This window comes from Tachyglossus aculeatus, chromosome 6, assembly GCF_015852505.1.
Source record: "Tachyglossus aculeatus isolate mTacAcu1 chromosome 6, mTacAcu1.pri, whole genome shotgun sequence".
NCBI lineage: Eukaryota > Metazoa > Chordata > Mammalia > Monotremata > Tachyglossidae > Tachyglossus > Tachyglossus aculeatus.
This window is the reverse complement of record NC_052071.1, coordinates 29664347-29682653: the sequence shown is the minus strand read 5'-3', so window position 1 is coordinate 29682653 and position 18307 is coordinate 29664347. Positions and strand designations below refer to the sequence as shown.

At 44.5% G+C, this 18307-nt stretch overlaps 1 protein-coding gene across 1 annotated transcript; it reads right to left on the bottom strand.

The window, feature by feature from the left end:
* Positions 1 to 4089: 4089 nt before the first annotated feature.
* PGRMC1 (progesterone receptor membrane component 1) lies at positions 4090 to 17850 on the bottom strand. Its single transcript, XM_038747680.1, has 3 exons — positions 17341 to 17850; positions 8314 to 8469; positions 4090 to 6675 (listed from the first exon to the last, which is right to left on the bottom strand). The coding sequence occupies exons 1-3, from the start codon at positions 17651 to 17653 to the stop codon at positions 6572 to 6574; spliced, it is 573 nt and encodes a 190-aa protein (XP_038603608.1). The 5' UTR covers positions 17654 to 17850; the 3' UTR covers positions 4090 to 6571.
* Between the last annotated feature and the right edge of the window lie 457 nt (positions 17851 to 18307).

Below are 18307 nucleotides of genomic sequence, written 5' to 3'. Positions count from 1 at the left end.
CACAATATTTCATTCACTTTTTCCTGTGCATTAAGCGAAGGCCCAGATTCTAGTACAGGCTGTTTAAAAGTTCAGTTAATGTCTTTAATTATGTAAATGTTTTGTGAATTCACCTTTATAGGCTATTCCAAACATTGTTTTTAAAAATGGAAAGAAAAACCTTTAAAGGTATTCTGAATTTGTATATATTGAATTTCTCAGGTAGGGAAAAAGTGTAACAGTAATTGAAAAAACAAATGTATTTTTATTTGGTGTAACTGTTAAATGTTGACATAATAAATGTATTACAATGACTACTTTTTATGAAGTTTCACATCTCTAATAGGGTGCTTATATTACTTCTTAACCTGAGTCTCCAGTTAAATAATAATAATAATGGTGGTATCTGTTAAGCGCTTACTATGTGCCAAGCACTGTCTAAGTGCTGGGAAGGCTACATTGATTGATTAGTGGTTGTAACCAAAATAATTTATTTCACTAAACTTATAAAATCTCTGCAGCAAATTTAAGGACCACTATCTTTACAGTAAATTCTTGATTGTCTATGGCTCTGGAGACCAGAGTACAGAATAAATCAAATTCCATTAATTCAAAAGTTGGTTGTAGCTTTTAACTCTTCCTTTTTTAAATCATTTCACTAGAAATGCTAGAGTTTCTCCCTTACCCTCTATTATTAAACATTTCCTGGCAAGGAATAAGCAGAATAACCAAAGGGAAGACAGTGCTTGGGAGAGTACAATAGTTAGTGGCCATGATTCCTGAGCAAAAGCTGTAAAGGATGATTGTGGAAAATGAACTAAACATAGGTTAAAGGGCAGGTACAAAAAGTTGAAGATTATAGGGACCAAAATGTGGTAAACCTAAGCAAATCTCCTCTGCACCCTAATTTACTGTGTATCACATAACTCCATGTATTTAAGTGTATGTGCCCTTCAGAATGTATGAGGCTTGGTCAACAAAAAAAGTGTTAAGTACATTGAGTCCCAAGTCAGAGCTGTAGTTTAGAATTCTGCATGTACTGTAAGCAAATCCAGGAGCCTTCACTTTGAAGTCTAGTAATGCTTGCTTAATTCCACATTTTAATTAGGCCATGGTGATACCACATTCCTTTGGCCAGGAAAATTGGTCATTTTTCCAAAGTAAACAGAACACAAGTCTTAAATCATTTTGCAGTGAGATCAGGTGGTCAGTGGTCACCCACATGTAAATATTTTTTGGTATATTGAATATTTTACAAGGTCTCTGGGGGAGTGCAAAAAAACAAGACTGGTGGGGCCTAATTTTACAATCTAATGGAGGGCAAATATATGAATAAAAATTGACAAACAAAAACACATACACAGGATAATCCAAAGACTCTAAGTGCTACAGAGTTAATGGAGTGAGAGGAAAAGGAAACTGGTAAGGTTTCTGTCGGAGACTCACGGCAGCAACATTTTACAAATGTTACGTTAGAAGGACATGGTTTGGGGAAAAAATAAGAGCTTTTAAGACAGAAGAAAGGGTATAGGCAATGGCACAGAGACTGAATGGAGGTGAGCCAGTGTGGGAAAGACAGGGATTAATATTAAGATTGTTGAAGAGTTTTCTATGAGCGTAGTGTAATTTGCACATTAAGGAAGGTGGGGAGAGTAGCAGTTGTTGTGGGACTTTAAAATGCCTGGTCTAGATAAGAGATGTTATTAAGCAAGTCAATCAGATCCTGGCCATCTAAAGAACTGTGTGTTCTATCTTAGACTTTGTGTTCCCTTAAACTCAAAATATTTTCAGTTAGATAATCTGCTAAAAATGGGTAATCCTTACATCAGTCTGTGGCTCAATATTCAGTGCCATGAGGTATTTTGGGAAGGGGCAAAAATGATAGTCCTCCTTCAAGCACTGCTTGACCTTGGCAAAGACCATGAATTCAGACATTCAAAAATATTTCCTGTCTGCCTCTTTCAACCTCAACTACATCGAGGTGGAAGGCTCCCCTTTTATCTCCTGCTTCAAGGTTCCAATTGTAATATGTGACAAATGGGGTTTCTGTGGCCGATCTCAGCTTTGTAAGACTTTGTGAGGTGGGAAACAGAGTAGTGCAGTCAGCCCAGATGCATTTCAATCCTCAGAGCCAAAGCAAGAAGGCATAAATTTAGATAACACTAGTGGCTTTGAGCTGGGTCTACATTTGAGATGAGGCTTTCACACTCCCTTGACATCCACATTCATTCAGAAAAAAAGAGACTTACATTTGACCCATACAACAAATGACTCTCTCATTCCCATTCACATTAAATGCTGCACTTTTACAATGACACACATTTTGCTTGACAGCCTGCTAAAGGAACAGAAATGGGACAGTACTGATGGAGCCCCCAGATGGACTTGGTGATAAATACCTCTGAATCCTGGGTGAAGATGGGATGGAGAACTGTAAGAAAAAAAGAACTTGAAACTTGCATGATATGGAATGCCACCAACATTCCCTTATTCTAGATGCATATTATGTAAGCAGTCACATAAGAATATGCCAGTTGGCTTTGAGAAGTCTGGCCTGTTATTTAAGTCTTATATTTTCTTAAAATAACTTACAGATGATAAAAGCAAGACTTACCTTAAATATGTGTGTGTGTGTGTGTGTGTGTGTGTGTGTGTGTGTGTGTGTGTGTGTGTGTGTGTGTATGCTATACCAATCTGTAGTGGACAAAGAGGGGAAAAAAGGCTTAATGCCCACAGTTCTAACAAGGTTACTTGCTTTCTCTTATGGCAATACTCCAGGCCAATTGAAGTATGTGAAAGAACCATTTTAATCCTCTTCCCATTTTAAAAGATTTCAAGCCAAAGACATCACAAGATTGGTCTACATGCTTTTGTTTTCATTCTGTACTCATTTAACCATGAAAGGTTGTATTACATTACATGTTTTATAGGCCGTGCCCTTTCTGCTTTTGTTAAGAATAAGAATTGGACTTCAAATCCTTAGTTCTAGTTTAAGTTCAACTAGAACCTTAAGAGAGGAGAGTGCTACATCAAATTTTAAAGTGCCTGCACTTTTGGGGGAGGAGTAATACATGAAAGCTGTGCAGATTTCTCTAAGCTAAACCTTTAAAAATAAACGTTCTCAACACAACAGACCAATCATAAATATATTCCATTGGAATATGAAGTTCAAGTTTACTCAGTTACGAAGACTGATCAACAGTGTGATCAAATGGCATGGAGAAGCTGAAGCCCTTTTATTTCCTGTCTCTTGTTCCACTAAGGCTTCATTAGCCCATGCTGAAGTTTTGCATTTACTAGCTATATCCGTTTCAAAACTGCTTCAGGAGAAAAAAAATCTAATTCAAAGCAAAATCCATGTGAAATATCGTATTTAAAATATGTGTATTTCCCCCTTTAAAAAGTACTGGGTCTTTCCACAGTACCTTGTTCTCGCCTGTCCTGCCATCGACCCCCGGCCCACGTCCTCCCCCGGGCCTGGAATGCCCTCCCTCCGCCCATCCGCCAAGCTAGCTCTCTTCCTCCCTTCAAGGCCCTACTGAGAGCTCACCTCCTCCAGGAGGCCTTCCCAGACTGAGCCCCTTCCTTCCTCTCCCCCTCATCCCACTCTCTATCCCCCCATCTTACCTCCTTCCCTTCCCCACAGTACCTGTATATATGTATATATGTTTGTACATATTTATTACTCTATTTTACCTGTATATATCTATTCTATTTATTTTATTTTGTTAGTATGTTTGGTTTGGTTCTCTGTCTCCCCCTTTTAGACTGTGAGCCCACTGTTGGGTAGGGACTGTCTCTATATGTTGTCAACTTGTACTTCCCAAGCGCTTAGTACAGTGCTCTGCACACAGTAAGCGCTCAATAAATACGATTGATTGATTGATTTCCACATTAGGTACTAAATCAGGGAGTTATTTACATTTTGAATTGTAAATGGATTAAGAATGGAATCCATAGTAACATGGGAACTTCCACACTGAGTTGCCATTTGTACAAGAATTTTTTTAAAAAAATTCTTCTTGCAGAAGTGGTCATTTGATTGGTAAACATCAGCTTTTAGCTCTTTTAAGGTTTTAAAAACAAACAAAAACCACACAACTGCCACCATACTGTGTAAAACAATTTTATTAACTGTCTAACAAAGCACTTCAACTTTTTCTGATTTGAGGTAAAACCATTAGAAGAAGTTTTCAACAAAATAAAATGGATTTTTAAAAAATCAATAGCTGATTAACAACAATTACAGTAATCTTCAACCCCTTATGGGTTACTCATACAATACTTCGGCCAGTAACCTGTTCACACAACCGTGCTGTCTGCTTAAGGCTTAGTGTTAAAAAGGCCAGTGCCAAACTAAGAATTCCTGTTCTACAGAAGAGTGCGCAATTAGTTAGTTCTCCCCACAGTTGGTCCCAGGCACTTCTTTTGCATGGTGCTGTAGTTCTGTATTGACAAAAAAAAGCTACTGCCACCTCATAAACACATTTCACTTCAAAATAATGTTACTACAGTTACATATATATATACTAGTTTACTACTCTTAAGGATATGTGTAGGAGGACATGTCCTCTTAGAAGCTCAAATTCCCTACCTTGTGCTAAGCGGAAATGATCATCTCCCTGGCAAACTGTTGCATCATTGGAAAGAGACTGCAGCTTCAACTCGAAGTCAACAAGGGCCAAACTCCCTAGAGCTACTAGGAGAGCACCCTTAACCCAAAGGTTGGGCAACAGAAGTAGGCCAAAACCCAATTAAAGAATCAAAGCAACCTCAAACCTATTCATTCTACAAACACTATAGGCACAATTATAGGTTTCTAGTTAAGCTATTAACTATTTTCCATTCTGTACCTTGAAGATGAGTCAGCATTGCTCTGACAACCTGTGACATAACATTTCCGAAGTGGAACATTGATAAATGTAAAATAAATGACACACAAAAGGTGGTGGAGGTCTCAAACCCTAAAGAGATATGAGAAAGGTTCCTGTTATGGAAAGGCTGGAGAGCCTCTCATGAAGAATATTTACTTTAGCCAGAGTCTTGTGAAACCTGAACTCCATAAAATGTCCAGCACACCACCATAAAGCTGGGGAGAAAAACCTCAAGGACTCCCTTTCGGAGACTCACAGCTGATATTAGCATTCGTTGCTGCTCTGGATTAAAAACTATTTGCAAAAACTAGTGTTCTGAACATGCCAACTATATCCCTTTCAAGAGCATCAGTAACTTGAGTTCACGCCTTTCAGATGGGTCAAGGGGAGGGGGATGTCAGTGCCTCCTAAACAATTTACTATTCAGTTCTTCCAGACTACTTGGCAAAGCATCTTCCTGAGACCCAGTATTTCAGATTTCACTAGAGGGGTTTCTCTTAATATTTGGCATAAATTTTCCTTCTCAATCTGTCATTTAAGCCAGTTTTCTCCCTGGGCTCAGCAGTGAAACTGAGGGTGAAAGTTCTTACCTGTGAGGATAGACATTTCTGTAATTCTGAACTGAGTACCTGCACATACTCACACACATATCCTTAGAGTGGCATGCTTTTATTTAGAACTATCAGTAAAGGCATTATACTTCCCCGATTCTAAAGGATAATTTTCCAGGCTGAAAAATAAAGACATAGTGGGGGAGGGGAAGGAATTCACTTCTGAAAAGAAGTTTAGTAAGACATGCCTGCAAATTCAGTGTTCACAACCACAAACTTAATAGGACCAAGAACCTTTCAAATGAGCATTAAAACGATTGTTTTCCTTAATATGCTCATAGACCCGGGTTCCATTGGACTGCATCTTCAAGTTACCACATCAAAAGAGAAGGCTGCTGTCTCATTCCCCTGTCACATCATTTCTGTCGTAAGAACCTGTTCTATGAACTGTGGATCCAGGCCTTTACAACAGACAAATAATACAAATATGAGAAACAACAAAAGAAATTGAACAATTAAGATTGTGTATTTAGTTCATAGAATATAGCCCCTCTTCATTCTGGGGGCAAAAAGTAGGTGAGCATTTTCCCCAGCTTTATTAGGCTTTGACGTTTTATACTGAACAGCCCCTTAAATCGACACTAAAGCCTCTGTAACACTGTGGATTTGCTTTAAAGGCAAAGAAAAGAGAAATCATGCAGTGAGTCCAACTGAAAGAGTATTTCATCTTCCCTGAACAGAATCATGTCTAAAACAGATTGTTCATTCTCTAGACATTCACATTAACACATACTTTGCATAAATTTCTACAAAATATCAGGCTTACCCGACACTAAGGTGAAGTCTTAGCTTGTGCCTGTGCTACACTACATAGATTGAAGAAAAGCAGCAAGAGCATTTTTAGAGTATTGCAGTTCACTTCTGTATGTGAAATGCCCCTAGCTGTATTTGCATTCAGATCATGCAGATTCTAAAGTAGGAGTTGCTCTTATCCAGGTTATCAATGGCCCAAATGGGGTGTGTGTATATATACACATATGTAAGTAATTCACAGCTAGTCCAAAGCTTTTCTAAATATTTTTGGAATCACAATTATTTAGAGACAGACCTGGAACATTACAAATGATTCAGGAATATATAAAAATAGATTTTTCCTCACTGCATCCATTAGTCTTTCTTTCGATCATTAGCATCTTTTGGTCCTTCATCATCTGAGTACACTGTAGGCTCCTCCCCTTCCTTCAGCAGTCTGCCCACATGATGATACTTAACTGGAGCAGAGAAAAATAGCAAAAATGGTCACACATGCCTTCAGACGTTGGCTACATAACCACTATATTAAACATGGAGTAGGGTGGACTCCGTGTTGTGACGATTCATTCTATTCTTTCTTAATAAAGACTGAAAATGGGGATTTAATCAGGCAGCCTGTCCAGGGATGCCAAGTGATATTCATTCAATCATATTTATTGAGTGCTTACTGTGTGCAGAGCACTGCACTAAGCGCTTGGGAAGTACAAGTTGGCAACATATGGAGACGGTCCCTACCCAACAGTGGGCTCACAGTCTAGAAGTGAAATAACGGGAATTGGATCAATGGCAGAAAACTACTGGGATTTATTATGGGTCTCCAGGCTGCCTGGTGTTATCTGAGGGAAATGTGAGCACAAAAAGCAAACTGGACCTTAGGAATGCCTCGAGGTTTTAATACAATGAACAAGTGATTTTGAGACTCTGTGGTTCTAGTAGGTCAAAACCACTAAAACTGCAAATTAAAATAAAGCTCTGGGAAACTTCAGTAACCAACAACAACTTACTATTACTACTCATATGCACATCTTGTTCTACAGGTACTCTGGCGAACCCATGAAAATAATGCCCAGAATGAATTACCTAACTGCACTTACAAAAATGAAACAAACTGCATCATATGAATCAGGTAATTTAAAGGAAAATTAGAGCCAATATTACCCACCCATTGCACTATTCCTGCTTACATCTGTTCTAGTTGCAGAGACTAATGGTATAATTGAAGCCATAATGCAATAAGTTTGAGCACTAGAAGCCACCAGGTTTCCCCAAGTAGCACACTTTTCATGGTGCTGCATGAAAGTAAAATTTAACTGAGCAAATGCAAGATACAGTTTGATCTGTCCCCAGATAACTGAGCTCTTTGAATTCTGCTTCACAAAAGCTCATTCCTCTGAATGAACTTCTGGGAGGGTTCCAATGCTACTCCTTAGTAGTCAAGTTTTGCTGGGGAATTATTATCATAATTACAAGTCTAGATGTGCGGGGAACCAGTTCAGTAATCCTCCAAGATTCAGTTTCATCTTCCCGGCAAATGCCTCAATGCAAACCTTGAGCCACAAAACAATGATCTGCTGTCTGAAGTAACCCTTTAATGCAAATTGCAAATGCTGCAATTTGCAAAACAAAACTATGGAAGACCTCAATATCTTTTGGCCAATGCTTAATTCTCCAACAGAGGTGAATACTGAACAGTCTTTAATTGCAAATTCTTGCACAGAAGAATCTGTGCACTGTACCTCTCGACCAGGGACTAATCCCTAGTCTTTTTCCATAAGGCAGCAGCTATTTCATATAAAATCTGTGGGAATGTCTCATGGCTTGTTTTGGGGTTTTTTTGGCTTTTTGGGTTTTTTTTTGGCTTTTTGGGGTAAAGGCTTCATAAGAAAAACTAAATAAAAGTGAGGAGGCAGCCCCAGCAAATGACTCAGCATTGCTGCAAAAACTTAAGGAAGTTACCTTGATCTAGCCAAGTTTAAAAGAGCCTATCAGTTGGGTTCAAATTCCTGCTTAGTAATAAACAACCACCAACACAATGAACTGCATTGCCCAATAATTACTCAAAGACACTTGATATCCCTGCAAGAGAAAGTGCTTACAAGTGAATTGCGATTCCCAATCTTTCAAGGTCTCTTGCTGCGTATAAGTGAGGTCAGACAAGTCATCATATTCATCTTTCAAGGCTTCTTTATCCAGGCAGAAGGTAGCAAGCCCCCTGGATGCATCTCTTCCAGCAAAAACCCCATATGGCCCCTCTTTTCAGAAAAAAAGAAAAACGTATTATTAGACAGAGACTCTTCCACAGTCCACCTCTGTGGCTCCACGGTAAGAAGAAGAAAATAGCAAGGGGTCCCTCGCACACATCGATTTTCTTAGTCATCCTTAAATTCCAAAGCTGTCTTCTTAAACCATTCAAAGCTGGGCCCACTTGGGTCAAAATTTTACCTAATGGATGAGAAGCTTTTACCTCTAAATCATTAAGACAGTTGTAATATGACCTAGAATTTTCAGTAACTTGTACCTGAAAACAACTTAAATACATCGCATTCCAATGAACATTACTGCTGAGACCAACAAAAGAGGTTAAGTGACTTGTCCAAAGTGATTTAATGACAGTTGGGTGGGCTAGGATGAAATTTCAAAAGTCAGGTTTGCTGGCACCAGGTCAGAACAATAGGCCATTTGCTTCCCATTAGAGTCAGCCCTGGGGAGATGAGCTGTATACTGGCATCAACACAGACAGACATGTGATGAAATGAAATATTAAGGAATGTTAAATGAGAGAGAAAGTAGTTGATGAAAATGATAAGCCAGAGTCCCGGACTGCTTTTGAAAGCTTTCCTACTTAAGCATGCGAAGAGGAAGGCAGTAAGTTTAGAGCAGGTCTGGGGAAAAAAAAAAAAGGAGAACAGAGTAATGGTGAAGAGGACAAGCTAAGTCAGTGAAGGACTGAGGACACAAGATTAATCAATCATAATGCAGACTGAAAGACCAATATAACACATAAGGGAAAGAATTTGGTAAAGAGTCCCAAAGAAAATTACAGACTTCACATTTGTTGAATATTTCTTTACAAATGAGAAGTTTAATAATAACACAATCTAATTTGTGTGTTGTTGGCTTTTTAACAGGTGGGCAAAGGTACCTTATCATGGTGATGTGTTGCAAAACAAACACTGGCACCAACAGCTGAATTTCAGCGCTTCAAATCCAGTGTTTAGAACTGTGCTTGGCATGTAGTAAGTGCTTAAATGCCATTATTATTATAAATTCCTTTATAATAATAATAAAATAGCATTTGTTAAGCACTTACTATGTGCTGAGCACTGTTCTAAGCACTGGGGTACATAAAAGGTGATCAGGTTGTTCCACGTGGGGCTCGCAGTCTTAATCCCCATTTTACAGATGAGGGAACTGTGAGGCGCCGGGAAGTCAAGTGACTTGCCCAAAGTCACACAGCTGGTCAGTGGCGGAGCCGGGATTAGAACCCAGGACCTCTGACTCCCAAGCCCGGGCTCTTTCCACTATGCCACACTGCTTCTCAAATATCAAAAATTGTCTACGTTGGTGGTAATAATGATAGTGATGGTATCTGTTACACACTATGTTTCAAGCACTGTTCTAAGCACTGGGGTAACCTTATTAAAAATCATATCTCCTCCAAGACTAAGCCCTCATTTTCTCTACTCCCTCTCCCTTCTCTGTTGCCCTTTGTTCTTAAGATCTGTACTCTTTTTTCACCTCTTCCTCAGCCCTACCACACTTGTGTACATTAATCTTATTGTCTTTCTCCCCCTCTAGACTGTGAGCTCCTTGTGGGCAGGGAACGTATCTACCAACTTTATTATAGTATACTCTTCCAAGCATTTAGTACAGTACTCGGGGTATACTAAATGCTCAATGAACACGACTGATTGCCTCACTGAAGCAGATGCAAGTTAATGACACAGGACACAGTGCCTGTCCTAATGGGGCTCACAGCCCAAATACTGAATCCCCATTTTACAGATGAGGAAACTGAGGCACAGAGAAGTTAAGTTTCATGCCCAAGGTCACACAGCAGACAAGTGGCAGAGCTAGGATTAGAACCAAGGTCCTCTGACTCAAGGGCCTGTGCTCTTTCCACTAGGCCAAGCTGCTTCCCTGGTTATTGATACTGGTTAATACACCATAATACATACGTGGGTTTAATCATAGTAATAACAGTGGTATTGGTTAAGTGCTTAGTATGTGCCAAGCACTGTATTAAGTGCTGGGGTACAGTCAAGATAATCAGATCGGACCCAATCCAACACAGGGCTCCCAATTTAAATAGGAGGGAGAATGGGTTTTAATCCCCATTTTAGAGATGAGGAAACTGAGGCACAGAGAAGTTACAAGACATTCAAGGTCACATGGCAGGCAAGTAGCAGAGCTGGATTAGAACTCAAGTCCTCTGATTCCCAGGCCCATGCACTTTTTACTAGGCTGCTTCTCTCACGCTGATCAGTTCAAATAGAGGTGATCACACAAAATCTCCAATCCTACATCTCACTGAATCCAACACTGGGATCAGTAAGAGGGCTGGGAAAGAGGTCTAACTGACACAGGTGCAACATTCTTGTTTTTAAACCCTTCTCTAAATTTGAATTTAGCATTTTCAGTATTGGTAAATGAGGTTAAAAAATGTGTTAATTAAGGCTTATTTAAATACTGCACAGGTAGGAAGAAAATGTCCTGGTGCACTTTAAACCACATCTACAGTGCACCATATAGATTAACCAGCAATTGTGAAGTGAAAGTTTGCAGGATAATGCCATGCCATGTATGTGACATGTGTGACATTCAATTCGCTGTAAATTCTGGCCACGTGGTGCTTAAACCACGTTGGTAAAAGAAACTCACATATGCAAATTTTCTGGATCTAAATTGGGGCTATTGCACTCCTGCTTTTTGCAAATTTAATTCCCGAATAGTAAAATGCATATGATGATGTAACTACTTTGGGACCAGCAAAATAACTTCCTTCTACTGTACTTTATCTTGTGCCTGAGTAACCCAGGCTTTAACATTAATTGTGTTTATTGGCTGGGCCTCTGGGCAAACTTACAACTGTAATTTAAAAACCACATCTACACCTAAAAAATTACATTTGTAAAATTTTTGGCAATTATAAACGTAATGAGTTACCCTCACAAACATTCACAGGCAAGAGGGATATCAGTTAAAAGTATCCATTGAGTATCTGCGGGGAGGACACTGTATTAAAAGCACTGGGGAGAACATCAGTAGACCACCCTCCTACCTTCAAGGAGTTTACAAACAAGTGAGAGAGTCAGATGCTAAAATCAAGTACGGACAGGAAGAAGAAAAACAGGACATATGAGTTGGTGCTTAAGTAATGGGAACTAGGGAACTCACCGTAGTGCCCACCTAAATAGCTCACACCCCAATTCTCCGAATCAGAGGATTTGGGGTGGTATGGGACTCAAGAGAAGCAGCGTGGCTTAGTGGAAAGAGCACGGGCTTGGGAGTCAGAGGACACGGGTTCTAATCCCAGCTCTGTCACTTATCTGCTGTGTGACCCTGGGCAAGCCACTTAACTTCTCTGTGCCTCAGTTACCTCCTCTGTAAAATGGAGATTAAGACTGAGAGCCCCACATGGGACTGGATCACCCTGTATCTATTCCCGCCCTTAGAACAGTGCTTGGCACACAGTAAGCACTTAACAAATACTAGGTATTATTATTATTAAGATTTCAAGGCAGGGGTTGGGGGTGAGGGGAGGAGATGGCCTTGTCCTTGTCCTTTCCCCTCCCATCGGAAGAAGTGGGTTCGTATCAATCAATCCCTACTGGCCCGCCTCTTTGCCTATTGCACCCATTGGCAGGGGGAGGAAAATGGGCAGGATGCCAGAGGTCAAGTGCGCTGGTGCAATCCATTCCTTCACACAGCTTCTCAACTCTGAGGCTCCACGATTATCACCACCCACCCAACTCCCACCTAGTTGGGCATACCACACTTACCTCGCCATCCGATAAAACCCTCCCTAGCAGATCCCATCGGACATTCCCATTTACCTGCCCGGGGCTCTGGTCTTAATATGCTAAGCCACATTTGTAGGGCGCCCTTGCCCCCACCCCCGATGACAAACACGGCCAGGGCTCGGCCCTGCCTCTCCCCCTTCCCTCGGCTGCATTCCTCTTTTCCCGTGCCCATGGCAGCCGGCCCGCCCTGGCCTCCCGCTCCCCTCGAACCCGTCCTCTGGCCCCGTCCCATGGCTTAGTGGCAAGAGCCCGGGCTTGGGAGTCAGAGGACGTGGGTTCGAATTCCGACCCTGCCACTTGTGCACTTGTCTAGGCCTCAGTTACCTCCTCTGTAAAATGGGGAGTAGGAGCGTGAGCCCCACCTGGGACTTGATTACCTTCTATCTATCACAGTGCTTGGAACAGTGCTTGACAAGTCGTAAGCGTTTAACAAATACCACAATAATTATTATTATTATACCCCACTTCCCCAGGCCCGGTTTTCCTCCAGCTCCTCTCTCTTGCAGCTGTCTGCTCCTCCCTGCCTGGTTCCTCTTCATCCTGCTTCCACTCTCCGGCCCTCAAGAGGCGCCGCATGGCCTAGTGGCAAGAGCACGGGCTGGGGAGTCAGAGGACGTGGGTTCGAATCCCAACTCCGCCACTAGTCTGCTGTGTGATCTTGGGCTGACCACTTACCTTCTCTGTGCTTCAGTTGCCTCCTCTATAAAATGGGGATAATAATAATAATAATGATGGTAACTGTTAAGCGCTATGTGCCAGGCATTGTTCTTAGCGCTGGGGTAGATACAAAGTAATCAGGTTATCCCACGTGGGGCTCACAGTCTTAATCCCCATTTTACAGAGGAGGTAACTGAGGCCCAGAGAAGTGAAGTGACTTGCCCAAAGTCTCAGAGCTCACAATTGTCAAGGTCGGAATTAGAACCCATGACCTCTGACTCCCAAACCTTTGCTCTTGCCTTAAGGCCTTGCTGCTAATGGATAACTAGGCTCCCAAGCTCGTGGTCTTCCCACTAAGTGAGCCACACTTGGGGCAACTTGATTCCCTTCTATCTACCTCCGTGCTTAGAACAGTGCTTGGCACATAGTAAGCAAATACCATTGCGATGATGATGATGACGGTGTCTGCCCGTCCCCCGCTGTCCTGCAGCCCAAAGCCTTCCCCTTCCCGCTTCCTCGGCAGGCTAGGCCCTTTCTTCCCAAACTTGCCCCTCTTCCACGGCCTCCTCAACGTGGCTCAACGGCAAGAGCCCGGGCTTGGGAGTCAGAGGTCGTGGGTTATAATGCCGGTCAGCTGTGGGACTTTGGGTAAATCACTTCACTTCTCTGGGCCTCAGTTCCTTCATCTGTAAAACGGGGGTGAAGACCGCGAGCCCCAAGTGGGACAATCTGATTACCTTGTATCCCCCCTCCAGCGCTTAAACAGTGCTCGGCACACAGTAGGCGCTCAATAAATATGATTGAATAAACATAGTAAGCGCTTAGAGAAGCAGCGTGGCTCAGTGGAAAGAGCACGGACTTTGTTGTCAGAGGTCATGGGTTCAAATCCCGGCTCCACCACTTGTCAGTTGTGGGACTTTGGTCAATTCACTTCACTTCTCTGCACCTCAGTTCCCTCATCTGTAAAATGGGAATTAAGACTGGGAAACCTGATCACCTTATAATAATAATGGCATTTATTAAGCTCTTACTATGTGTACAGCACTGTTCTAAGCGCTGGGGAGGTTACAAGGCAATCAGGTTGTCCCACGTGGGGCTCACAGTCTTAATCCCCATTTTACAGATGAGGGAACTGAGGCCCAGAGAAGTTACGTGACTTGCCCTAAGTCACACAGCTGACAAGTGGCGGATCCAGGACTTGAACCCATGACCTCTGACTCTTTCCACTGAGCCACGCTGCTTCTCTGTATCCCCCCCCAGAGCTTAGAACAGTGCTTTGCACATAGTAAGCGCTTAAAAAATGCCATCATTATTAGTATTAAATGCCATCATCATGATTGAGCCCACTTCTAGCCTGTGAGCCCACTGTTGGGTAGGAGCCGTCTCTATCAATCGTATTTATTGAGCAGTCTAGAAGGGGGAGACAGAACAAAACCAAACATACTGACAAAATAAAATAAATAGAATAGATATGTACAAGATGGAGTAATAAATCAATCAATCGTATTTACTGAGCGCTTACTGTGTGCACAGCACTGTACTAAGCGCTTGGGAAGTACAAGTTAGCGCTAAATATGTACAAACATATATACAGGTGCTGTGGGGAAGGGAAGGAGGTAAGACGGGGGCGGGGCGGGATGGAGAGGGGGACGAGGGGGAGAGGAAGGAAGGGGCTCAGTGTGGGAAGGCCTCCTGGAGGAGGTGAGCTCTCAGTAGGGCCTTGAAGGGAGGAAGAGAGCTAGCTTGGCGGATGTTGGGAGGGAGGGCATTCCAGGCCTGGGGGAAGACATGGGCCGGGGGTCGACGGCGGGACAGGCGAGAGCGAGGCATAAAGAGCGGATAGACACTATTATGTGCTGGAGTAGGGTGGACCTCTTAATCAATCAATCGTATTTATTGAGCGCTTACTGTGGTCAGAGCACTGTACTAAGCGCTTGGGAAGTCCAAGTTGGCAACATACAGAGACAGTCCCTACCCAACAGTGGGCTCACAGTCTAGAAGGGGGAGACAGAGAACAAATCCAAGCATATTAACAAAATGAAATAAATAGAAGAGATATATACAAGTAAAATAGAGTAATAAATATGTACAACCCTGGGCTTCAAGGCTCTCCGTCCCCTCGCCCCCTCCTACCTCACCTCCCTTCTCTCCTTCTACAGCCCACCCCGCACCCTCCGCTCCTCCGCCGCTAATCTCCTCACCGTACCTCGTTCTCGCCTGTCCCGCCATCGACCCCCGGCCCACGTCCTCCCCCGGGCCTGGAATGCCCTCCCTCTACCCACCCGCCAAGCTAGCTCTCTTCCTCCCTTCAAGGCCCTACTGAGAGCTCACCTCCTCCAGGAGGCCTTTCCAGACTGAGCCCCTTCCTTCCTCTCCCCCTCGTCCTCCTCTCCATACCCATCTCACCTCCTTCCCTTCCCCACAGCGCCTGTATATATGTTTGTACATACTTATTACTCTATTTATTTATTTTACTTGTACATATCTATTTATTTTATTTTGTTAGTATGTTTGGTTTTGTTCTCTGTCTCCCCCTTTTAGACTGTGAGCCCACTGTTGGGCAGGGACTGTCTCTACATGTTGCCAACTTGTACTTCCCAAGCGCTTAGTACAGTGCTCTGCACACAGTAAGCGCTCAATAAATACGATTGATGATAATGATATATCCAGGTGCTGTGGAGAAGGGAAGGAGGTAAGACGGGGGGATGGAGAGGGGGACGGGGGCGGGGGGGGCTTAGTCTGGGAAGGCCTACTGAGAGCTCAGTAGGGCCTTGAAGGCTCTATATGCTGCCAACTTGCACTTCCCAAGCGCTTAATACAGTGCTCTGCACACAGTAAGCGCTCAATAAATACGATTGATGATGATGATATATACAGGTGCTGTGGGGAGGGGAAGGAGATAAGACGGGGGGATGGAGAGGGGGACGAGGGGGCTCAGTCTGGGAAGACCTCCTGGAGGAGGTGAGCTCTCAGTAGGGCCTTGAAGGCTCTATATGTTGCCAACTTGTTCTTCCCAAGCGCTCAGTACAGTGCTCTGCACACAGTAAGCGCTCAATAAAAACGACTGAATGAATGATTGTTTTAGGATTAGTCCCTCGTCTCCCTCCCGCGCGGATCCCCCGGAAGGCCTACTGAGAGCTCAGTAGGGCCTTGAAGGCTCTATATGTTGCCAACTTGTTCTTCCCGAGCGCTTAGCACAGTGCCCTGCACACAGTAAGCGCTCAATAAATACGACTGATGATGATGATATATCCAGGTGCTGTGGGGAAGGGAAGGAGGGAAGACGGAGAGGGGGACGAGGGGGAGGGGGCTCAGTCTGGGAAGGCCTACTGAGAGCTCAGTAGGGCCTTGAAGGCTCTATATGCTGCCAACTTGCACTTCCCAAGCGCTTAATACAGTGCTCTGCACACAGTAAGCTCTCAATAAATACGATTGATGATGATGATATATACAGGTGCTGTGGGGAGGGGAAGGAGATAAGACGGGGGATGGAGAGGGGGACGAGGGGGCTCAGTCTGGGAAGACCTCCTGGAGGAGGTGGGCTCTCAGTAGGGCCTTGAAGGCTCTATATGTTGCCAACTTGTTCTTCCCAAGCGCTCAGTACAGTGCTCTGCACACAGTAAGCGCTCAATAAATACGACTGAATGAATGATTGTTTTAGGGATTAGTCCCTCGTCTCCCTCCCGCGCAGATCCCCCGGAAGGCCTACTGAGAGCTCAGTAGGGCCTTGAAGGCTCTATATGTTGCCAACTTGTTCTTCCCGAGCGCTTAGCACAGTGCTCTGCACACAGAAAGCGCTCAATAAATACGATTGATAATGATGATATTTCCAGGTGCTGTGGGGAAGGTAAGGAGGTAAGACGGGGGGATGGAGAGGGGGACGAGGGGGAGGGGGCTCAGTCCGGGAAGGCCAACTGAGAGCTCAGTAGGGCCTTGAAGGCTCTATATGTTGCCAACTTGCACTTCCCAAGCGCTTAGTACAGTGCTCTGCACACAGTAAGCGCTTAATAAATACTATTGATGATGATGATATATACAGGTGCTGTGGGGAAGGGAAGGAGATAAGACGGGGGGATGGAGAGGGGGACGAGGGGGCTCAGTCCGGGAAGGCCTCCTGGAGGAGGTGAGCTCTCAGTAGGCCTTGAAGGCTCTATAATGTTGCCAAGCGCTTAGTACAGTGCTCTGCACACAGAAAGCGCTCAATAAAGACGACTGAATGAATGATGGTTTTAGGATTAGTCGGTCGTCTCCCTCCCGCGCGGATCGCCCGGAAGGCCTACTGAGAGCTCAGTAGGGCCTTGAAGGCTCTATATGTTGCCAACTTGTACTTCCCGAGCGCTTAGCACAGTGCTCTGCACACAGTAAGCGCTCAATAAAGACGACTGAATGAAGGATGGTTTTAGGATTAGTCGGTCGTCTCCCTCCCGCGCGGATCGCCCGTACCGGGCCCGTAGAACTTCTTCCCGGCGGTGACGTCGAAGACCTTGCCGTTGATGGCCATGAGGATGCGCGGCTCCTGGGTGCCGTCGTAGCGGCGCAGCTGGGCCGGGGTGAAGTCGCGGCGCTTGAGCTTGGGCAGCGGCGCGGGCTCGTCGTCGTCCTGCCCGCCGCCGCCGCCGCCGCCGGCCGGCCGATCGCCGCGCACGATCTTGTACAGCAGGAACAGGCAGAGGCCGAGCAGGAGCAGGTTCAGCGGGGACGTGAAGATCTCCTGAAGGAGGCCGGGGCCCGAGTCGGTCGGCTCCTCGTCGGCCATGATTCCCCCCCGCCCCTTTTAGACTGTTGGGTAGGGACCGTCTCTATATGTTCCCTATTTGTACTTCCCAAGCGCTTAGTACAGTGCTCTGCACACAGTAAGCGCTCAGTAAATACGACTGATGATGATGATGGGAGCTGAGAGGGCGAGACAGCGGCGAGCGCCTCACCTCCACAGCAACCGCCCGCAAATGCGCGGGGCTACGGGCGAGGCGCTGAGGGGGCGTGGCCGGAAGGGGCGGGGCGCCCGTAGTGCGCGTGCGCGCCCCTCGCGGCGGGCCCGCCCCCCCTCACAGAGGGGCGCGCGCCCGGAACCCGGAAGGGGCTCGTGAGGCCGCGCCTTCCCCTCAGGCCGAGGCGGCCGCCATTTTGTGTCCCCACCCGAAACCAAACAGCGAATAAATAATAATAATGACGACGGTGTCTGTGAAGCGCTTACTATCATAATAATAATGATGGTATTTGTTAAGCGCCTACTATGTGCAAAGCCCTGTTCTAAGCGCTGAGGTGGATTAATCAATCAGTCGTATTTATTGAGCGCTTACTGTGTGCAGAGCACTGTGCTAAGCGCTTGGGAAGGACAAGTTGGCAACATCTAGAGACGGTCCCTACCCAACAGCGGGCTCACAGTCTAGAAGGGGGAGACAGAGAACAA

Coding starts and splice junctions, on each gene's coding strand:
- PGRMC1 (XM_038747680.1), bottom strand. CDS start 17,653: ATGGCCGACGAGGAGCCGACCGACTCGGGCCCCGGCCTCCTTCAGGAG. Junction 8,470..17,340: donor GAAGAAGTTCTACGGGCCCG/GTACGGGCGATC, acceptor TTTTCTGAAAAG/AGGGGCCATATGGGGTTTTT. Junction 6,676..8,313: donor TTGGGAATCGCAATTCACTT/GTAAGCACTTTC, acceptor TCTCTGCTCCAG/TTAAGTATCATCATGTGGGC.